The sequence below is a fragment of the Ammospiza nelsoni genome, chromosome 2 (genome assembly GCF_027579445.1).
Source record: "Ammospiza nelsoni isolate bAmmNel1 chromosome 2, bAmmNel1.pri, whole genome shotgun sequence".
NCBI classification, from domain to species: Eukaryota; Metazoa; Chordata; class Aves; order Passeriformes; family Passerellidae; genus Ammospiza; species Ammospiza nelsoni.
The window spans coordinates 8,112,494-8,135,330 of NC_080634.1; the positions used below are offsets into that span (position 1 = coordinate 8,112,494).

The following is a 22,837-nucleotide window of genomic DNA, read 5'->3' on the forward strand; positions in this document are numbered from 1 at the left end:
AGTTTATTTTAAGAATATCCTTATTACAGCCTTGAGTTTTTAACCTTGACCTTCATGTATATTATTCAGTGTCAAAGTGCAACTTCCTGCTTCCTTAAGTCTGTGGACAAATTAAAATACTGCCATAGATGGAAATGATCTAAAAGCATTTAGTGACCTTAGCTTTGAAAATATTCATTCAAATAACTTTCATTATAAGGATTTATGTATTAAATTTTACATAAGGATTATGTATTATACATAAGGATTTATGTATTAAATTTTAAATGACTGATGTAATCTTAACTGTTTTCTCCCCTGATATGCAGATAGACTAAATGAAAGAATGTTTGTAGTTGGAAACTTAACTGTTCAAACTAGATGAATCAATCAGAATTTAATGCCACAAAGGTCTTTTTGTTTTTTAAATCTTGATGATTAAGACTTCTAAATTCATTTGTTCATCTTCATTGATTGTTTGACTTCTTAAAACCACCAGCAAATGTAATGTGAAGTTACTCTGTTATTAATTTTGTTTCATCCTATCTTTGTCTTCAGAGTAGTTATTTTTCAGGGATTTTTGTTGTCTTAAAGTACTTTTTCTCAACCTGAAAAAAGAGTGCAGAAGGTAATAGAGAAGAAATTTTGAGACACACCTTTTGCAGTAAATGGACTTCTTTTGCATAAATGAAGCAAGACAATCTAAGACATTATTTTCTGCATATTCATGCTGTGTACCTGTAAATTGAAAAACAAATTGGAAGGCAAAAACTTCACATTATTTTAAGCACACCTACTTTGTCATGTGCAAAATCTACCAAAATGAAAACTAAAATGTGTGAGGTTTTGTATAATAAATTAGAGTCTGAAAGGAAGAGCTATCATCTATTTTATTCTTGGGTGGTTAATTATATTCTCAGAATAGTGTCCATGTGTGAAAATTAGTGGCCATACAGAGACAGGAGATTGTCTAAAGTCCTCATTTTAATTAAAAGTTTTGGATGATGTTGGCACAGGCTCTTGTGACATTGCCTTCTGCATCTACCAGCTGCAATATGTGCTACTGAGTATTTTTCTGCAGTGCCTGATCTAGCTCTGAGTTCTAGTAATTCTCCCATCTGTTGCAAAATGACCTTGAAATTATTTTTAGGGCTTGGTGTTTTCCAATCCTGAAAGTCAGAGGAAGAGCAGTTCATTGCAGTTCCAGCCAATTTTGGTTGTGCTTGCACCTGGTACTGAATTAGTCTGACAGATCTGAAAGCAGCAGTTGTCATTTGTAGAACCTCTTGCTTGTGGGTTTTTAGATATATTTGGAGATTGCTGTGTGTTTTAGTCCTCTTCTGAAATATATAAGGTGATATTTCTGCCTATATAGCTGCTGCTGTTCACAGGTGCTTCCTACATGTGGTAATCCTGTACTCTTAATTCTTTAAATCTCTTATTTTCCTAGAAATGTTCTGGATATTCAAAGAAAAAAAAAAAGTATAAGGAGTAAGAATTTGGCTGGAAACCTCTTACAATCCTGGCCAGTAGTAGTACCAGTTGTTTTTGACCTGTTTGTGATATATCCAGCATGAATAGACTATGATCTTGATAGATAGTTGGTGGGCAAGAGGTTGATGATTAAAAATAATTAATTTTTTTTTGTCTCTTTACTAGTTATACTGTTTTAGTGCCAGAAGCCTTGATCTGTGTAGGACTTGCCCAGTTTCAGACAGTGTAGCTGCCTCGTATGGACATGCAGAATAAAAAGGTCAAAAGTGCCAACAAAATCCCATTTTGTATTTGCCTTATGAACAAGATTCCCCACCATGCTCTCTGCTCGCACATCTGCTGGTGAAGTAACAGCAGTTACTCCATTCCTGCCAAACTGAGAATAAAACGACTTTCGGTGATATTTTATGAAATGTTTGAAAGTTAACTTTTTCAAAAACTGCCTTGCAGCTGAGTCATGCTGTCTCAAACAGATTGGATGCTTTCCAATCCCCATGTGGCACTCCCCTATCAGAAAAGGCCTCATGAGCCTTCCTGTGTGTGTTTTTAGGTGTCGTCTTGGCTTCCTAAAATAGTGGGGTTGGTGTGAACCTTAGAGGGCTCGAGGTTGTAAGTTAATAATTGGTACAGAGAGCAGAGGGACAATTCACTGAGATCCTGATGACCCTCTCTGATCTCAGAGCTCACCCTGCTTCCAGCAGGGACTTTGGGTCTCCTGAGGCCCTTCCCAACATGGAGGAGTCTGGAGGGGAGGAAGTGCCTGGAAAGGATGTTCAGGATGAGCAGAAAGCTTGGAACATAAGAGAGACTCTGAGGGTGATTTGATTGATGTGGGTAAGCTATGAATGAATTCTCTTTAGTGTTCTGTTCTTTGGGTTTTCACTTCTGCCCATGTTCATCTAGTGAGCCTTGGGAAATGGTGAAGGAGACATGAATGGGATAAAAATTGTGATCAGAAAAAGCAGGTTAAAAGAGCAGAGATCAGTAGAACTGAAGCTGGTAATTGAAAGTATATAATTCAGCAGCAGTATATGAAAGAATAAACTTTTGAGACACTCTTCCTAGGAAATGGAAAAAGGAAAAAATTACATATCTCTTAGAGTGTTTTTTGCTGAAGAATACCTAGGTTTCCTGTAATGGTTTTAATCAGGAAGCCTCTATGTATTTTTATACACTTGTCTATTTATAGATAGATATATATATCTCAGGCTGTATACTATATATATAAAATGAAGAAGAGAGAAAGGTGATTCTGCAAATCTGCTGGTAAAGAAAAACAACAAAAAGGCAAGTCCCTTGACAAAGGGAAGATTGAAAACTGCGATGGATAATATGGACAATACCAGGAGTATTCAGTGCCTTTTTGTTTTGTTTTTTTTTTTTTTTTTACTCAGACTCCAAGGGCAAAGTCTTCTTTCAGACACTTTTGTGTGATGTTGCACTACTGAAAATAAAGTAGCAGAGCAGTAGGCTAAAGAGGCTATGTATAAGTGGGGTACACCCAGAGGCTTGGATTATTTCAGTGATGTGATTGCAAGGCTGGTGATTATTATCTGAAAAAAATGATAGTGGTCAGGGGAAATTTCTGACAGCTGAAGCAAGGCTGGAAAGGAAGGCTGAGAGGTCTGTAGGGTAATTGCTGCAGAAGAAAAGAACCACCTCCTCTTGCAACCTGTGCCCAGGCAAGTGGGTTACATGAGATGGGTCAGTCAGAAAGCCAGCCTGGATTTAGCAAAGTCAAAGCATGCATGGTCAGCCTGATTGCTTTCCTGATGAAATGACTCAAGCTCTGTGCCAAGGTTGCTCCAGTGAGTTCAGTAAGACTTTCAGCCTTGTCTCCTGCAGCATTCCTGCCTAGGAGCCGCAGGGAAAATAAAGTTGTTACGTGGGTTAAAAACTGGCTTGGCCACTGCTGTTTGAACAATCAGAGGTTCTGTGTGCATCTCTTGACTGGAATCAAGGAGAAAGTCTTAGGAATTGTGAGGGAACTGATCCTGTTTGGAGTCTGGAGCAGTGACCAGCATGTTGGGACAGAGCACAGTTGTAGATGACACTGAATTAGAGTAAATCATTGATCAACTGAATGGTCAAGGTCCAATCCAGACACATCTAGAGCTAAGGATTATCCATACATTTTTACATTCTATTATCATTACATTTATATATTTCAACGTGTCTGAATTCAAACATACAATGAAATGCTTGCATTTCAGCTTATCCTGTCAGCAATGGATTCCTGACTTTTTTAGTAGTGTTACTTAATGGCAGATTGAAGCATATGTATGGAGCACAGTTGACTTTGTGCACTGGCTTGAAGCAGTCAGTACACTCAGGGAAAAAAATATAGAAAAATAAATTTTAGTAAAGGGGGATATGTTGCTACAAGAGTGGTAATTCAAGTGAGAGGTGCTGAAAGAAAAGGAATAATACTGGAGTGAAAAGGGTGAGGAATTTTTTTGGTTTAGGCTGTCAGAAGGAGGAGTGGAGGTGAGAAATCTGGGCTGAAAACCCTGCTGGGATCCTGGGCAGATAATCTTCCAGTTTTCACTTTATCTCAGGAAAAACAAGTGATCTTTGCAACCTCACTGGTCACATGGTTCTTCCTCAGTCCCTCACACAATCTTCTGAGTTCTGTCTATTGAAACAAGTAACAAAGCCAGAGCACATAGACTATAGTATTTCTGGGAATATTGTTGGGTTGGGGGAAAGGAATAGTAATAATACTTATATACCTATAATACTTATATATTTGTAACGAGTAGTATCTAATAGTTGTGTTGTATTTATCCTTTTAAAAAAATTGTACACCAGTGGAATGAAAAATGAATAATCTTATTTGTAATTAATTATGTGCTTAGTCAATAATTGGTGTTTTTGCATTGTTCACGCCTTAATTGTTGCTTTTTGTAGCAAATAGCCTTAGAGGTGGTTACATGACCAATGAAATAAGATTAGGAGATAGAGCCATATGTGGCTTTTTCTGTGATTTAGCAAGAAGCCCACCAAGATAAAAAAACTCTGAAATATGTGTTTAATTTCCCTAGGTAAGGAAAAAGCAAGTGACTAAAGTAATAAGCTGGCAGATACAGCTCTTCGTGGCAAATGGAAAACATCTGTCATTAGTTTAAATATAATTATCTGTGCAAATTCTGAAATTCTGCTTAAACCAGTTTTAAAATTCTACTTGTCAATTAAGTGGTTGGAGTTGGATGACCCACACTGCGCTTAGATTCTCTGCTGATGTAAATTGACTTTAAAGGAATTGGGATAATTTACTCCTCCTAGGATCTGACACATTATTGACCACAATATAATTGAGAATTGCTGTGTCCTGCATTAACTTTAATTTTTTATTTCCCCGTAACTGAAATAACATTTTACAAATTCTTTCACAGAAAACTTATTTCTGTTTCTTCCTTCTCCCTTCTCACTTCATCATCCAAACCCAGAGTGCTGAATTTCTCAGTACACAACTTCAGAATCTCTCCTTTATCTGTATGTTTTGAGGTAGTTGACTTCATTAAGTATTTCCTCTCCTGCACCAGTTTATAGAAGCTATTTATCACTGAAACCTTAGGGGAAATCATTATGTTCGCTGCCTTTCAAGAAGCATTGGACACTGCTCTGTCTGATTCAATGAAGATCAGCTATTTTCCTTTTTTTTCTCCTTTTCCTAGAGCTCTTTGCTTTATTGCTTTATTCTGTTCTGAAAACAATGAAAGCCTTTCGTGCCATCAGGCTCTCGTTAGCAGATAACGCAGTTGAAATTGCAGAATATTAGACATTCCACAGGGATGAAGGATAGTCTAAAAGAGGACATTGTCAGAATGAAACCAATAATCTTCAATCTTGTGTTACCTTTTATAATTGCATTTTTATTGACTTGTTCAGAAAACACATTCATAGACCTGACAATTGATGGAGTACCGTGTATCAAGGTAATTGGTAGATAGCACATATCAGTCTTGTTTTCTGATTGTGACTCTGCTCAGCTTGGAAGGAATGTCATGTACAATACATTGCCACGAGTTCTTTTGTGATCTATGAGAAGTCTTTTGATTATATGTGTTTGGATATTTTTGTGGTATTCATGGAAAAAAAAAAGGGAAGCAAAGTTCAATCATTTAAATGGTTAATTTTGATTCTGTCCATTTTTGAGAGGGGATTTTATTGCTCAGCCACTGACATTCCATAGGTGCCAAGAGTGTGAAGAATGTGCTGCTGTGTCATATTGCTGATATTTACCTGTATGAAATGACATCACAGGCCTTGGGACAACTTTCATTCACAGCAAAAGGGAGTTGCAGAACTTTGTCATTTATCACTGGCCCATCTGTTGACCTGGATGTTCTCAGGTTTTTGAAACTGGTCATTGTAAGTCATGTGAGGCCCTCTCCTGGCAGTCACCTAAAATATATCGCTATAAGCTGTTAAAAGAAAAATACAGAAGAGATTGTAATCAGTCTGCCTTTAAAATTTTTATCTTGTGTAATTCCAATGCTAGGGACTAAGCAGTCGATAATCATTCTTTAAATATTATATTTATACCCACAACAGTGCCCAAATGACAGATTTTTAACAGTTAAAATATGGGGGGGTTTTTTCCATATACTGTTTTTTAGAAGTTGTGTCCTGTTAATTTTCTGGGTTTTTCAACTGTTCTTGTTCTTGTCATGTTTTTCCTAGGTGTACATTCCAAGCAGAGTTGCTCTTGTGCTTCACAACGTGGACATCCCAAAGTGAAGTTCTCTGTGACCACCACAGAAGAAGCAAGTCACAAAGAAGTGCTGATACACTATACTAGTACTAAGTATAACAAAACTTGCTTTAAGGAGGCTTTCTGAGGCTGAGTATAGTAATAGTAGGTATGTAAAATGTAAGATTAATATTCACATATAAGTGCAGAGCTCTTGACTTGCTAGGCCCTCTTTTGAGGAAGCTTTACAAAGAGGCAGAAAGGAAAATGTTGGTTTTGTAGTTCTAGTAGTACGAAATTACACTTAAGGTGTTGCAAAGCAGCAGGTATTCTCAATTAAATTGTTGTTTACAGAATTTTATCAGGAATGATAAGAGTGATCCTGCTCCAAAGTTTGTAATTTCTTATAATCCTCATTTTGATAGTGAATTCAGATATTCATTATGTATTAATGCTTCTTACTAAAAGTAAGTAGTTTGCTTAAATGAAACAGAAGTTTTTGGCTAAAAGGCAGCCTTAACGGTTTGTGGGACCTAATTTGAGGCTCCTCTTCTTCAATGAAGTCTAACATGGAATTAGAAATGCTTATCCAAATGGATAAGAAGGTTCTCGGAGAGTCTTGTACTTTGCCATGTTTTACTTAATTACAAATGCACAAAAATGCTGGGCAGCAAAATGAGCAGGCCGATTGAGTGGGGGCCTGCTGATGCTTTTGTGTGTGCTGGTTGTCTGCTCCCACCCAAATCACTAAATCTGAGCATCTCACTTGCTAGAGATGGACTAAAATGACACACAACTGTTTTATTTAGATCACTAAAATGTTCAGTGAGAAGCATGTTTTGTTCTTAATGCAACAATACCACACTGGAAGAGGTACTTAAAGTGTAGTTCTTCCTACTGCATATATTTCACTAACATCAGGACCTTGCAATACTGATTTCACTACTTGCAGAAGCTGCCTTTCAGCTTGGAACATGATGATGTCCTTGCACTTTTATAACTTTTGAAACATTGCTTCTCGTTAAGAAGCATTCTCAAAATTCAGTGATCAAACTAAGGTGGTTCTTTTTGATTAAAATTAAGATAGTTAATTATTGGAGTGCTGCTAAGATAATTCAAGCGAGTTTATTCAATAAGCTACAACTTTTTTGTAAAGAGTAAGATTTTGTATATTTGAAAATGTATTGCAGATTATTCTGGAAAATTAATACCAAATTAACGAGACATGCTTTATTTTGTTCCATTTATTTAAAAACATATTTGAATTGGTTCCGAAATGAATGTCTTTTGTACCAATCTGAATTTTCTAACTTTTAAAGTAGCCAAAGAGGAAGATGTCCGTGACCATTTCCAAGTCATAATTTTACCCAGTTTCCTTTGTGAACCATTGTGTAAACTACTGAATAGTTGGTGCCAACACTGATAATCTATTCACAGTTCTTGGAATGCTTACTTGTGGCTTACTTCTTAAGCAAAACGAGGGATGGAATAATGCAGCATGATGGAAAAGTCTTTTGCAGAGTTCACACTGAAAGGGCTTTGTGAACATCCCCAGTCTGATATGTTCTGTGTGGCAGAGAATGTTATATTGCAGTTGAGTACCACAGGATCATGCTTCATTTTCCTCTACACCTGTTTGATCATTGTTTGGTTGTGGGCTAATAAAAGCATTCCTGTTACGCTATGACTTTAAATAAAATATACTGAGCTGTTTTAGCAACTGGAACTGATTATCTTTTTTTTTTTCCCCAGATTGTTTTACTTCTAATACAGAGCAACTTCTAAAACATGTTATATTTACAATGTATTATTCTAATATGTTTTATAGGGTGGTTTGTTTCTTTTTTTTTTTTTTTAATTTTATTTTGCTGGCACAGTTCCAGGTTTCAAAATGTAATGGCAAGTGTCTGTGTCAAACCTTTCTTCAAGAGAAGGAATAAATGTATGATGTGAAGTATAAACTGTAAAATCACATGCAAAATAAACTCTGAGGAGGAGAAAACAAATGCATATATGGTTTCATTCCTTGCATTGTAAAATGATTTTACAGCAGTCTTAAGACTGAAAGACAGATTAGATTTTTGCTCCCTCCTAAAATCAGGGACTTGTCTTGGTCAGAAGCATTCATAATGAGATAGGTAGAGTATTTGACCTATACATATTTTCTTTAACATAATGGTAGATTAATAAAAATGAATGAAAAAAATTGTAAGGTGAACATTTAAACACAGAAAGCAGAATAATTAGAGCTTTTTGGAGCCCACCTCTGCATTTTAATGGTGAGGGTGCTACTGCCTGTCTTGCAAGACTGGGGAATTTTCCCTTTCAATTCCCATGGAAAGCCAATTTTTTCCTCCTGGTCTTTGAATATTGATGGATTATGAAGAGAAATTAATATTTCACTTTTCTTCTAGTGACACTGTGCAACCAAGGCCCCTCCTTAGAGTCATGTACTGAGGTTGTCACCGTGTCTGGTTGATGCCTGGGACATTCTGAGAAGCAGATGAGCTCCAGAGGTTTTTTGCTTGGCCACACCTCAAATCAGCTCTCCACAGATACTCAGACACAGTGAAGGATGAGCTCTTTAAAGATGACCTCTTAGTGTACAGGACTGATAAGGGTTTGTATTTCAAGGTTTGGAAATGCAGACTTCCCTGTCACCTGGGAATTCTGGCTGACCTTCCCTCTGTCTTGCACTGTGTGTGTGAAGGGTTCTTTGCACTCAATAATTCAAATTACTCTCCAGACTGGGTGATTATTGTGATGACAGGCAGGCATCCACTACACTGGTGTGTTCTGTGAGCACTGAGTTTTAATTTCCCCACCGTTTTCTCCTCCTCCCACAACTCAAGATTTACTATCCTTAGGCTTTGGTTTTTTTTGAAGATGAAGAATGGAGCCATTATTTAAAATTGGTGAGTACTTCTGGAAAACAAATTAAATTGGTAAAAACTCTTCAAGCTTGCTGGGTTTTTTTCTCATGAAGCTTTTCTTGCTCGTTCTACTTAATTTAGTCAAGACTTTTTAAACCATGTTCACAGGAATGTGGTGCTGGTAAAACTCTGCCAAAGGGAGAGCAGCTGTGTGAACAGTAAGATACCAGATAAGCAATTGTGTGGTACTTGCAGATACTGATATTTTGTGTATTAATCTGTCAGTCACAATTCTATTTTCAAGTGATATTTTTAAGCATCTTGAAGGTTTAGGTTCCCCATTTTTTCATGACTCAGGTTCTTAACAGCCTATTAATGGTAAAAGGAAGAACTTTCTGTCTATTTGAGTCTCATTTCTCAGAGCTTAAAAGTAACTCTGTAGTTAAGTAGTAAAGAGTGAAGATTAACTGAATGAACAGCAGAAATTGTTTCCTTTACCTTAAATAAATATGGACATTTTCAGGATACATTGAGGTGTATAGTTTGCCTGTCTTCTGCTACATAATTGAATTTTCTAGGAATTTAAGTATTCTGCATTTAAGTATTTTATCACTGACTGATGTTTCCAAATGGGGCATGTTGACGTTGTTGAACTACTGCTACCCAGATGAAGCAGTGTTTTACATGTTTTCATGTATTTTCCTTATCTGGGATCCCAGTTTCAGAAGAATGAACCTGTAAGTGGTATCTTTTTAACAAATTATTTGAAGTGTTTTGCCAAGGAAGACTCTGCACATGTGTGTGCTTTCACACCTCAGAGTTTATGGTGGAAGTGTTTTGAAGGGGTTGAGGCTGTAATTTGCTGTGACAGAGAGCTGGTTCTTATGCCAGTCTTATTTTTTAATTCTGTTTGGTTTCTCAGATTATCTAGAGTTGGTTTCAAGTTCTTGAGGCAACAAGCAGCATCTTTCTGAAAGTTTCATGAGCATTTAAGAAAAAAAAGGAAATCCAAAAGTTTTGGTCATTTTTGCCTTTATATAAAGACAATTTTTTGTATTTTTCATCATGGAATGTTTCCTGTAAGTAGGCTTTTTCAGTTTTTGCTTTTTATGTGAAAATAACCTGCAGTAATAGTGATGGGCTGGCATATGACAGCTCTTCTTAAAAATAATTCTATAATTTGTTGGGTAAAAATAACTCCAGTTGAATGCATTAATAATATTCTGCTTATGGAAAGGTAGAAACAAAAGCTAATGATGACTCATTAGATGAGACAAATTATATTTTTCATGCCTGTGGGTACAATATGTACCCTGTAAATATAAATAAGTCTTGGTTATTCATGGTAAATTAAAGCCTAAAATACATTAGGACAAAGCAAAAGAATTTGTAGGTATTGAAGAAATCAGTCTGAGCTGAGCTGATGGTTTTGCATCTTTACAAAGCTATTTTGAACACTGAAAACAAAATCTTAAGTGTTTAATTGAAGTAGGTCTGAAAACTGTCTTAGAATGTTAAGACAAAGACAATAATTTCTCAATATTAGGGGAGTGTTAAAATTGATGCAGCACTAATCATCCATGCCATCTGACTCCACGTCAAATTAACTTCAAGTTTTCCATATCGTTAAAAGCTACAAGTGAACTTTCTCAACTTCCTTGTTTCTTCTGGCTGTGCCTCACAGATGACAATTTAAATGTATAGAACAAGACAGTCTGGTATTGAATATTCAATGCATTAAATTCACATAATTCTGTCTTTGGCAGTATGAGGTATTTATGACAGAACAGGTAGAGTGCATTTAGGAGGAGCGGTGTGTCTGCAAACACTGAAGAAACCAAGCTGCCGGTGCTGTAATGGGTGTCGTGGTTTAATCCCAGGCAGCAGCCAAGCCTGAGGCAGCCGCTGCCCACTGCCCACCAGAGGGATCAGGGAGAGAAAATCAGAAAGGTAAAAGCTGGAAAACTCATGGGGTTGAGTTTTATATAGACAGCTTAATAGGAAAAGCAAAAGCCATGCACGCAAGCAGAGCAAAACAAGGCATTCATTCCCTTCTTCCCATGGTTAGGCAGGTGTTCAGCCATCTCCAGGAGATCAAGGTCCCATCACACATAACAGTGACTTGGGAAGACAAATGGCATCACTCCAAACATCTCCCCCTTCTTTTTTCTTCCCTCTAGCTTAAACAGTGAGCAGGATGCCATGTGGTCTGGAATATCCCTTTGGGTCACCTCTCCTGGCTGTGTCTCCTCCCAACCTCCCAGGCATCCCCAGCTCCCTCCCCAGTGTGGCAGCATGAGAAAGAGAAAAAGCCTTGGCCCTTTGTAAGCCCTGCTCAGCAATAACAAAAACCATCTTTATATTATCAACCCTGTGTTCAGCACAAGTCCAAAGCACAGCCCCATACCAGTTAGTGAGGAAATCCAGCTCTACCCCAGCCAAACCCAGCCCAGCAGGACTTGGGGGCAGGCACCCAGCTGTCCTGGGGTACTGGGTCTGGTGGGGCAGGTTCATGCTAAAATAGTGTTGATAAATCAGTGTTTTGGCTGTTGCAGAATGGAGTTTGCAGTGTGAAGGCTTTCTATTCCCTACCCTTCCTGCTCATGGGAAGTTGTGGATGAATTCTTGTTTCTGCTTTGCTTGCATAGGCACCTTTTGCTCTCCCTGTTGAAGTATTCTCGCCTTCCTTCTATTCCCTCACCATCCTGGAGCAGAGGGGGCTAAGCAAGCACCTGGGAGGGTGTTTGGCTGTTTGCTGGCATCAAACCACCACCTCCAAAACTGAGTGAGCTGTCCACCTCAGAAGGAAATTGGCTGACAGGAGGAAAGTAGGTGAAGACACTTGAAGCAATTTGAAATAAAAAGGGAGGAGATATATCACAACTTTCCTTAGCTGCCCTTCACAAAACACTGAGTGTGTATCTTGTGTTTGAGTTGTAGAGTGAGACAACTGGAGTAATTAATTTTTCTTCTATTCAGGTATCACCTGTATGAGGGAACAGACAGTATATATTCACTCCATTTCATGCTAGAAGTTCTTGGACCTGTTCTTTTGTAGTAGTGGCATTAGATTGTCCCTGTAGCAAAGTGTAAAAATATTTTTCTACCTCAAAATGGAAGTAAGTTCTAATGTAAAATCTTTCATAAAATTTTATTCATTATTAAAGGGGAGGATGGGAAGCTGCTAGTGGAAGACTATCTTCTGGTGCAGTGAAGATATGGAAAATTAACTGAAACATTAAATGAAAACCTGACCTTTAAAATGCATGGAATTTTAACCATTACTTTTGCACAAAGCTCCTTTCAGCTGTTGACTGCTGCTTCTGGATTTTTGTTGTTTTCTTTGTTTGTAGCAGTGGTTTTAGACCAAAGGCAAAACTGAGTCTTTGTGTGTTCTGTAACCTGTGTCACTGCTACCTATGAATATTTGAGGCAATCCCAGTTTTCAATCATCAGTCAGAAGGTGGGGTTAGCCTTGCTTTGGGAGTTTCTAGGATGGGGATAAGAGGGGAAGACTGAATATGCTTCCTGGTGTTGTTAAATACCACTTAAATTCCTGCCTTTGCAATGCCACTAATAACTTTAAATCTTTGACTGTGGCATGTCTGTGTCAGAAAACAGCTAGCCCTGTGCAGCACCAAAAAAAAGCATGTCTTTAGACTGGCATGAGAAAGCAATTGTGCAAGCACATTATGTCCAAAACTGAAATGAATTTTTCTATCCAGGTTTGTTTATCTGAAGGGACCTAGTATTGATCACTTCACGAAATGGAGCAGATGAGCTGTATGGCATAGAGAACAGGTTTTTGTGCAAAAAATCCCCCCTATTTTCCCAAGGCAAACAATGTTCCAGTATTTGAAATACAGGTTTTTGGTTTCTTTTAATAAAAAATATTGGATTATGACAAGTGAGCATTTTCATAGGAAGAGATTTGTCAGAAAACCCTTCCAGAACAGTTCTATAAAAATACTATTCAAAATCAATGCTTCCATTATGTGCAAAGCATGGGCACTCACAGCTTTAACTCTGTTAGTGTATGCAGCTGCTTAAAGGGGGATTTCATTAAATTCATTGTGCAATTGAATTACTGTGCCATTTTTATAGGGAAAAAATGATTTTTAATGATTGTGTAAAGTGATAGGGCTATTCAGTTGGCTTTTCATAGGCCTCCTTGGACTTCTAAAATTCCAGTCACCTGTGTAGCTTCTGCCTTTTGGGGAGCTTGGCAGGCAGTGGTTTGGCCAAGCTGTGGTCCTTGCACAAATGCTGGAGCTGCCAAGTGCTGATCTGGGCTGGGGAACTGATTTTGTGGAAATACAGCTCTAGAATGGCATAAGCTGCTGAGGTCTTTAGTTCAAGCTGGAAATTTGACTCTTTACTCTCTGAGATAGACATCTCAATCTCCCTGCAACCTGTCAGTGGGGGTGAGGGCTGCATTCAATACTTGTGTTTGCTCTAGTTGTGCTATTACACAGAACTAACTCTTCTGTTTTTCAATAACCTTCTGGATCTACCAGCCCCTGCTCCTCAAGCTTATCAGACAAGTGCAATGCAATTCCTCATGCTCATGGATTAACACAGTGGGCAGTTCTTTATGACAATTTGCTCCTTTTTTAAAATTCCCAAGGAATTCTGTAATGTGACTAAGTGTTTAGAAACAAGCTGAATATGATTTGCCCAACTGGGTAGAGCTGGTACAAAACATGAAAGGAGCAAATGTCCTGGAGTTATGCATCTGCTGCTGCTATAGAAGCTCTCACCAGGAAACACTTGCCTTGCACTGCTTGTTACAGTGGCTGATTATAATCGTCCCATTTGAGCTTGAGTGGTGATGCACACCTTGTTATGTAAAACACTGTGCAAGGCTGTTAAAACATGAAAAATAATTGCTGATTCCTCACTGGCTGTAGCTCACAGGTAGACATTCCTGTGACTGATTATAGGCACTGACCTTTGGTTTTAACAGCCTTGATGGGTTTCAAGTCATGGTTTGCTTTGATGTGAAGCATAGCTTTCAACCTGTCCTGCCTGCTTTTGCCTTTTTCCTGAACAGAGCTTGTCAATCTTCCTGTTTATTCTGGACAACATAAGCAGGTGGCTGGTGCTCCCTGCAGTGCCCAGCCACATCCCAGGACTCAGCCCTATGTGCCTCTAATTGTTTTCATTTCTATCCTTCTGTGCTGCCCTTGTGTCCCTATCCCTTCCTATTTTTCTGTCTCCCACACCAGGGAGGTGGAGATCTTGATGTGTAGGTATTCACAAGGGTTTGGGCCCATCAAAAGATTTATTAAAGACAAATCTCTCAGGAGCTTGGAGACACAGGGAAATGTAGCACAAAAAAATGTGTTGGCCCATGTTTTACTTCATCCTTAAAGGTCCAGTTTTTACCTCCTAACCTCCCCAGATTTTACAAATTCTGTCACTCTGGTCTGGGGGTTCTTTCTCAGGGCTGTTTGTGACCTGAAAGAATCAGCAGTAGTGTTTCCACTGTTGCCTTCACAGCAATGACTGGAACAGCACATGTAAGCTGCAATCAGAGGTGTGCAAATAAACAGTCTTCAGCTTTTTAAAGGTCTTCCTCCATGTCATCTGCTGAGCAATGCTTGTATGTTGTAGTTTGGGAATTTTCTCCATGAGGAAAAATGGTAAGTCTGAGCATGTCTTTGCATGTCTCAAAGTTGCTTTTGTGTCCCACACATCTTCACTTTGCAAAGCTCATCTGTGGCAGATGACTTGCCCAGAATTTGAGAGAATCACTCCAAAACTCAAAAGGTACAGCCTATTGCACTGGGGGAAGCAAAGCAAAATATGAAGACATGAAGGGTTTGTGATGACACATCACCTGCTGAGGTTGCTCTGATGCCCAGTGTATGAGTGAGGGTGAGTTGATGTGAATCCCCCTGCAGCTGCTGGATTGGTACAATCAAATTCACCCTCTTCCCATCTCTTTTAGGGCAGCCAGTCATGTCCATGCCAGTATGCAGGTACTGCCTGCGCTCCAGGGATTGTAGGGGCAGTGTCACAAACTCAGGTGACAGAATGACCAAGGTAAACAAGGGCATGAAACCTTGATTGAATTGTACATACACACAGAGTTTAGTGTTTCTAACTCCCAGTTCTTACTGGAATTGTTCAGCTGTTCACCTCATCTTTCACAGTGGCAAAAGACACAAGGAGCCAGAAGGAGGTACCTGTCTGATAATCCTTTTTCTGGGCAAAGCAGGTTTGTTTAGGGATGGAGTGCACATGATAAAGGAATCAATGTGGAGCACAGATATCCAAATATCTCTGGTAGGTGTCTGGAGTGATGCTTTTTCTCCTGCTTTGAAATCTTCTGTTAATGTATCTCTCTATCACAGTAACATGAGTAATTTGGCCTTATTTTTAAAGTACACATTCTGTAATATTTTGTACCCACTTCTTTTCTGCATCTCTAAGTCGCATCATTAGCAACAGCAACCTACTGTTGCACAATATTTCCGCAAATTATGCTGCTTAATTAACCAAGTGATGTGTAATAATGCTGTGTGACATTTTTCTAGAAGTGTTACCTAAAAGGCCTGAACCTCTTAAAGCGATAACAGGAAAGTGGTAGTTGAGTTCAGAAAGATAAATGTGCTGCAAATTCTTTGGTAGCCCTGCAAGCCTGTGTCAACAGCAGTGGTTCAGATCAGAGCAGTAATGTGAAATTTTTAAGTGAGTCCCTGGATGGTCTTCACTTACCACGTGCTAACTCATTTTCCAGAACTATTTTGGGACAGAAAAATGTAGATTCTTTAGAGGAGGACATAAACATCAGCCTCTTCTCCAAAAGCACTCTGGATGTCCCTTGGTGTGTTTTCCTTACACCTCCAATATTTCCGTGTGCTGCCTCTCTCCACTGCAAGGACTTCCCATGCCAGAATAAACCTTCCTGTCAGGAAGCTTCAGCACAGGAGGTAAGACTGTCTCTGATCCAGAGCATACTGCCCAAACTACATGGAATAGCAGTGGGAGGAGCTCAGCAGCCGCTTTGATCTCTTCTAAAAATATTTGCTAAAACACATGTAGCATAATAGGCCAGCAAGACTTTACTGTTGTCAATCCCTATTCCTTGGCTTAAACCCTGTTCTTTATGTAACACTGCAAACCAAATTAAAGTTACAGAAATGTTTCTGGAACTGTTTACACAGAGCTGATGTTGTGAATCTACAATTATTTTTGCAGTTATCTTAATGTAGCTGTTACAGCATAATAACAGCCTTTAGTCATTGTTTTTCTGCCTGCTATGGCAAATAATGTGCTTGTCTAATGCAACAGAAACTGCAGTCAGTGGCAAAATCTTTAATATCTAATTTACTAGACCTTATTTTGCACTTTTTCATCTGAAAATGCAGATTTATAAATTGAAGCAGTGCATGTAACATTTCAGTGAACGAAATCATTACCAACAGGATGTTTGGATGGCAGCTGCAATTTGGCTTGGGAAGGTTTTTTTAGTTGGGACTAATTCATCTTTGTGTGCCAGAAGATTTTTAAAACCTAACAAGTTTTATGTTGTTTTGTTTTTAGTGTGAGGAGGGCTTTAATTTATATAGCAACACATAGTGGAGCACTTGGCTCCCCTCACTCCTAGAATGAAGACTCCTTGCTTCATTCTTAGGCTGCTCCACCTGAGGGTTGCCACTCCCATTGATGCAGCCATAAATTCAAAATCAGGAGTTGGTTCTCAGTCTTTGAGCTTGGTGTTTTCAGGTGCTACAAATACCTGAAGGGAACCCACAAGAAAGATGGCAAGGGACTATTAACTCAAGGGGGAATGGCTTCAGAATGAAAGCAGGTTTAGATCAGATATCAGGAAAATAATTCTGAAAAAAATATGATGATCTTTAGAGTCCCTTCCAACCCAAACCATTCTGTGATTCCATTATTATATTCACATAAGGGATTGTGGGACATGATTTTCATCTCCAACAGAAGCTCAGAAGTAAAAGTGATCCAGGCCCACTTGACAGATCTGTCACAAAGAGGATGCATTTCAGGATGTTCATTCACTGCTTTCAGAGCTTACAATGCATTTCCCTTACTAAATTATTCTTTGATTGCAGAAATGAAAAAAGCCCACCCACCTGTGAGCTGAAGGGAATGAACACTGCCCTTGTGGCTGCCACTCTCATTCCAGCCCTCCAGAAAAATTCATTCCTCCAGAAAAAAAGTTTCCATAAAAATCCAGCAACAACTTTTAGTTAGTTTCTCCTCCTAAGCAGATGTCAGTGTCTTTCTGGGTAAATAATTGATTTTTTTGTGTATTTTTTTCAGCACACTGATAATATACAAATATTTAAGAATGAAATAAGCAGTTCTTATTTTTTGCTGCCAAAGTAAAACAATATTCTGTAATGCTTGAAAGGCTTAATTTGGTGCAATCATCATTTTTGAGCATCTTGATCTTACTGTACCTGAGGAACTGAGCAAGGTGGACCTGAGCTCCTTGATCCTGAATAAGGGAAAAGCCAGACCAGATCTTTGCCATGACCTTAAGTGGAAATGGCACTAAAGCACGGCTTTTTGCTTTTAGGAATACCTGATCCACCCAGGATGTTCTGTCTCTCCTTTTTAAGCTTTTAAGGCTGTTTTGTCTCCATAGAAAGGACATTTCTGGATGTATATGTGCCCTGTACATGTGCACATAAAATATATTTATTATTCTTCTGAGTGCAGGATTGCATCAATACTTACCAAATTCCATCTGTTTTAGGGTCAGGAAAAGATCCTGTTTGTATGCCTGAACAAACCTAACACAAAAGTTCTGGTTTAATTATGAAATTCCTAGACATATATGCATAGCCAATAAACAATAAAACCTTTCTTATCACATCATCAGATTGCTTCTTTACAGAGATTTTGATTTTTAATTTTTTTTTATATTTTTTTAGGAACAGGATAAAAAGACATATCTCCCTCTTGTGGAATTCTGCTAATGGGCCTTGTTTTTATAAGCTCTACATTAATTAAGGAAAATATACAGACAAGCAAATATGCTTGTATATTTCTTTCACATTAAGTATATTTATTTAAATATTAAGTGAAACTGTTGCCCTGACAACTTGCCAAAGCAGCCATAGAGTCTGTGAGATCCTCAATGCTCTTTCTAAAGTGGTTTCAGTTCTATTTGTTTGTTCAGTAGATTCTATTGAGTCTTTCACTGAACTGGGTTCCTTTAAGGAAGTCAATTGGGAAAGTTGTGGGATCACAAATTCTAGGTTGGTGGGAACTATTATATTTCTTCCTCCAAGCTGTGGTTTTGTCTTTGTGACACAGAGGTGTAATTACCAGGACTCTGATACCTTAGCATCAGAATTACATGAAGTGGAAAGCAGGATTCAAGTCTCAGTATACTGAGTTTGAAGAAGTGTTTTAATATTGTAAATTTTCCCAAAAATTCTGCCTACCTCTCAGGCTGCCTATGAGTTATGATATGGAATTTGGGTTGCTACAGTTCCTGAGATATAGATATAGGTATCTCAGCCAAATAATAATCATATAATAAGAGCTGATAATGACTGGCAAACTATTTCATCTTTTTTATTACTTTGCCTTCACCGTCATCCCCAATCTGCTCTGCTGTGATTTACCTTGTTATTTTATTGCAAGCTCTCTCATGGAGCTCCCAGAATCCCTGGAATTGTTGTGCCAGTTATTTCCTGATAACCTCCTCAGCCTCCTCCCCAGGTGTTGGGAGTTTAGTTCAAGCATGGCTTAAAGAAAAAGGCCATGAAGCCATGCAATTGAGAGAAAAGTAAAAGGTAGTTGTGAAGCAGTTCCAAAGCAGTTCCCAGCCTGATTACTATAAACAATTAGACTCTCTCAGGCATCACTCTATAAACAATAAGGTTCTCAGGCAGTCTTCCCATAACAAGTGTAACACCCTCTCTGGGAAAAGATGGCACCCTGGGGACAGATGTGGAAGTTTTGGGAACCTTTCATATCACAGTGGGGACACTGGTTTTGTTTTGTGTAAACAATCAACGGTATTGTAAAACAAAAGGAGTGGTTAGAGTTTTCTCTGTTAGCCTATCATAAACCTGGATTTTGGAATATGCATGAAGTTAATTAGCACTGTTATTTAAAGTGACTGATCAATCAATAAATTGGAGTTCGATGCATTAAAGGATGGTCGTCTCCCCCTCACTTCAACACCCAGGGTCAGAATTTGCCACTCAGCTTTCTTGCTTTTGGGATTGGCAGTGCCCTTGGATGTTCCTTTATCCCCACGGAGCCTTGGCCTGAGGGCCCTTTGGTGCTTTCTCATCTGGTAATTATCCCAGGAGAGAACAGGGATGCACAGGGTTGTGAATAAGCAAAATGAACAAGTCTGCACATGGTTTAAGCCGCTGCAAAAGGATTCACCTGTACTCCTGTGTCAGGGAGGGCCTGCCATGCCCCACCTCTTCTCTTTGGCCACTCCAGACAGGAATTTAAGAGCTTGCTTAATGGAGGGATGCCAGTGAGATAAAAGCCTTAAAGAGGAATATTAATAATTATATGTCTTTTTATTTTGTGTCCCTTTTTCCTTCAGGACTGGGCAGCTCAGTGTCATGTAGGAATGTTGTACAGATATGCAAGGAATCACTCTGACTGATATCAAATCACACTGCACCTCCTACATTGTGCCTTTTGAAAAAAAATCTCTGCAATTACTCTGTAGGAAATGCTGCAAAAGCTCATTTAAGGTCAATGAAAGCAGTCATAGTGCTGCCAGAGTTGCCAAATCCAGCCCAGGACATTTATTTTCTGGCTCCCTTTTGCTTACTCTTTGCCAATTATAAATGCGTTTTTCCCCTTAATTATTGAAAAGTGCGAACGCTTTTATGCTCTCCTGATTTATATATATTTTTAAATTAAATTTTGAAGGACTGTGGTGCTTATGATGAGAGTTAAACATATTTCATATCTTAATAAGCCTATTTTTATATTATGCTGCTTGAACTACAATCGTGCTAAGGAATGGAGTGAGGGGAATAAAATTAATGGGTTACTCTTGAAGTAGAAAAAATTATTCACTTTTGATAAAAGATCTTTTTGATAATTTACTCTTGACTTCACTACTTGATTTTTCTCATCTTCTCACATTAATTTGTTTTTAATTTTTTTCCCTTATGAGGTTTTTTAGCTCCAGCAACAGCTCTGAGATGGTTGGATTGATGGACTGCAAAATATAACATTTTTGAACTAAAAAAGAAAAGAGCTTAAACACTTGAGCTAACAAGAAATATAACTTTCATGTAACAAACTAGAAATTCAGCTTTCCAGTGCCTTGATTTAAGATGCTGAAATTTGATTATTTAGTTCTCCTACTCCATCTAGAGTAGAATGAACTAAAGCTGCTTGGCCTCTTCCTTGTTGTGTCATTTTTTCCTCAAATGTTCCCAGTGCATCTCCCGAAATCCTCATGAAAGTGTTAGCCTGAGTAACATTATCAGTGTTATTACATCTCAACATTCTCATGTGCTTTTATATTATTTGCAGCCTGGTGATGTGGTCTCAGAATGAACTAGGGTGAATTTAGTCAGAATTGGTCAGAATTTAGCAGTCCTTGTTGGGCAGCTATGCTATTTAATGGAGATTACAAATATTACTTTCATTACTGCAATGATTTCAAGGACTTAAGCTACTACTTACAGCAAATGCAGAGAGAATAGAGTGAAAGGAAAAACAAAGAGGCAAAAGAAATGAGAAAAAAATAGAGTGATTGGAAGCATTGAAGTTAACCAGGACAAAAAGAGTTTTGATGTAACAATAAACTGTACTTAGGACTGTGAGTGAATCAGAAGAAGAAAAGGAGGATGCTTTCTGAATTAGTTGACTGAAGGTGACAGGTCACTAATTGAACTTACCTAAATCAAATGGTAGAAATCTTCTATCATATCGTTTGTCAAAATTTAAAAAACAACCAAAAAAAACCCCATCCAAAAAAACCCACAAAAAACCAACGAACAAAAAACCACCCCAATCTCCCCTTGACCTGAAAAATAAGAAAAAAAGCAACCAACCAAAAAACAAAAAAAAAAAAAACCAAAAAAAAAAAACCAAAAAAAAAAAAAAAAATAGAAAATGAGAAAAAAACAAAACCTAAATACCAAACCCAAAACCCAAGCACCTGAAGACAGGGAGGAGAGTTAAATTGACTTTGGCAGCTCAGCTGGAGTTATTGAAAGAGGGAAAATCATAGCTCTGTACCCTGGAGAGCTTCCTGCTACTTTGCCCCAGTGCCTGTTTTGTTCTTCCTTCTGTTGTTTGCATCCCCCTTACTCCCTGCCTGTGTCCCAAAACAACACGAGGTGATTCCCAAAGAGCAGCTGAGAGGCACCAGAGCTCCTGCCCAGGGGATGGTCTGCGCCAGATGCTGCAGGGAGCAGTTTTAGCTGAGATGCACAGTCTGTGCCTTCATGGATGATGGATCACGTTTGAGCCAGTTATATATAAAATAAGCATTTTCCCCCTTTACTAATCTGCTGTGTTTGTCTGTGTTGGCAGCAACACAGCACAAATCAATTGAGATTCAATAGGAACACTGGTTCTTTCTTCTTTACCAAGAAATATTACCTGATGTACAATAGTACTGAATATCCCCTCTCTAGAAACATAAATCTGATAGTTTTTACTAAATTTATCTTGTGCATTGACTATAAAAGTCACATTGTCCTACTATAATTTTATTTTTTAGTGTATTCTACTTCTCACTTGTTATCTTTGAACCAATATGTTATCAAAATGTATATCAAAGCTGTAATATTTTAAAAATCCTTAGTTTCATCAAGCTCTTGGTCAACAGTTCACATATGTGGCATATCCATCTTTAACATTTTCTTTTTAGAGCACCATAGATGGTGAATTTGGTTTTTGAATGGCTAATATTTAACATAAAAAGCCTAGCTTAAGTTCTTTTGAAGAAACTGATATATTAACTCTGTGGTGTTTACATACAAATATTTTTTAAAGCTTTGTTACTCAGATTGATTTTTGTTGCTATTTAGTAATTATCTCTAATTTGTATGACTTTCATTCTTATTTAAGGTTGTCTAAGAAAGTATAACTTTCTACCCTCCCCAGGTGCTTGCAGCCCTCAAATGTTGCATATTTCATTAACACACACGCACCTTCTTTTCCACACTTTACCTTTTAGTCAATTATTGGCCAAATACACATTTGCAGTGATTTTTTTGTCCTTCATTGTTAATTAGTAACTGAGCAATCACCAATGATATTCCAATTTTCTGAGCTATTTAGTGGATTGGATTAAAGTATGACATTTAAAGCACCTGCCCTAGATTCTAGGCTCTTCTGGTATATGCTGTGGTTTGAATAATGAATACAAATGTGAAGGAGGAAAAAAAAAAAAAAAAAAAACCACAAAAAAAACAAACAGGTTGTTCTATATCATAGCTTTTTCAGTCTTGGCTTTTGCCTTTTAAGTCATTTTTCCACTTCCATGAAGGAGAGGGATGAGCTTTGCAGCTCACTCTGGAAGGTCAATGGCCCGAGGCTGCTCTGAGCAATGAGGGGAATGAGCCCAGCTCTGTTCCTGCCTGCATGGCAAACCCTGCTCTCTGCTGCTCCTGTGCCTCTGGCCACAGCTGGAGCTCAGAGGGGTTTTCAGATCACAGCAAATGTCTCAGGTAGGGTAACTTTCCCTGCAAACCTCCAGCCAGTGTGTGCATCTCCTGGAAGAGTGGTAGTGGTTTCGCAGAAAAGAAAAAAGGGAGGGGAGAAGAAAAAAATCCTCTAGTGTGTGCCCTTTTGCATTATTTTCATA

The 22,837-nt window shown here is 38.3% G+C and overlaps 1 protein-coding gene across 3 annotated transcripts in view; it reads left to right on the forward strand.

Annotated features, from left to right (window-relative positions):
• GBE1 (1,4-alpha-glucan branching enzyme 1) overlaps positions 1 to 8,175 on the forward strand; it is a 137,217-nt gene extending 129,042 nt beyond the window's left edge. For 2 of the 3 annotated variants that reach the window (XM_059493719.1, XM_059493720.1), the window contains one exon: positions 6,160 to 8,175. In XM_059493719.1, coding sequence (XP_059349702.1) covers positions 6,160 to 6,216 — 57 coding nt within the window. In that variant the 3' untranslated portion in view covers positions 6,217 to 8,175. The remainder of the gene's footprint in view (positions 1 to 6,159) is intronic. The other variant, XR_009420520.1, reaches the window with a different exon arrangement.
• Positions 8,176 to 22,837: the final 14,662 nt, after the last annotated feature.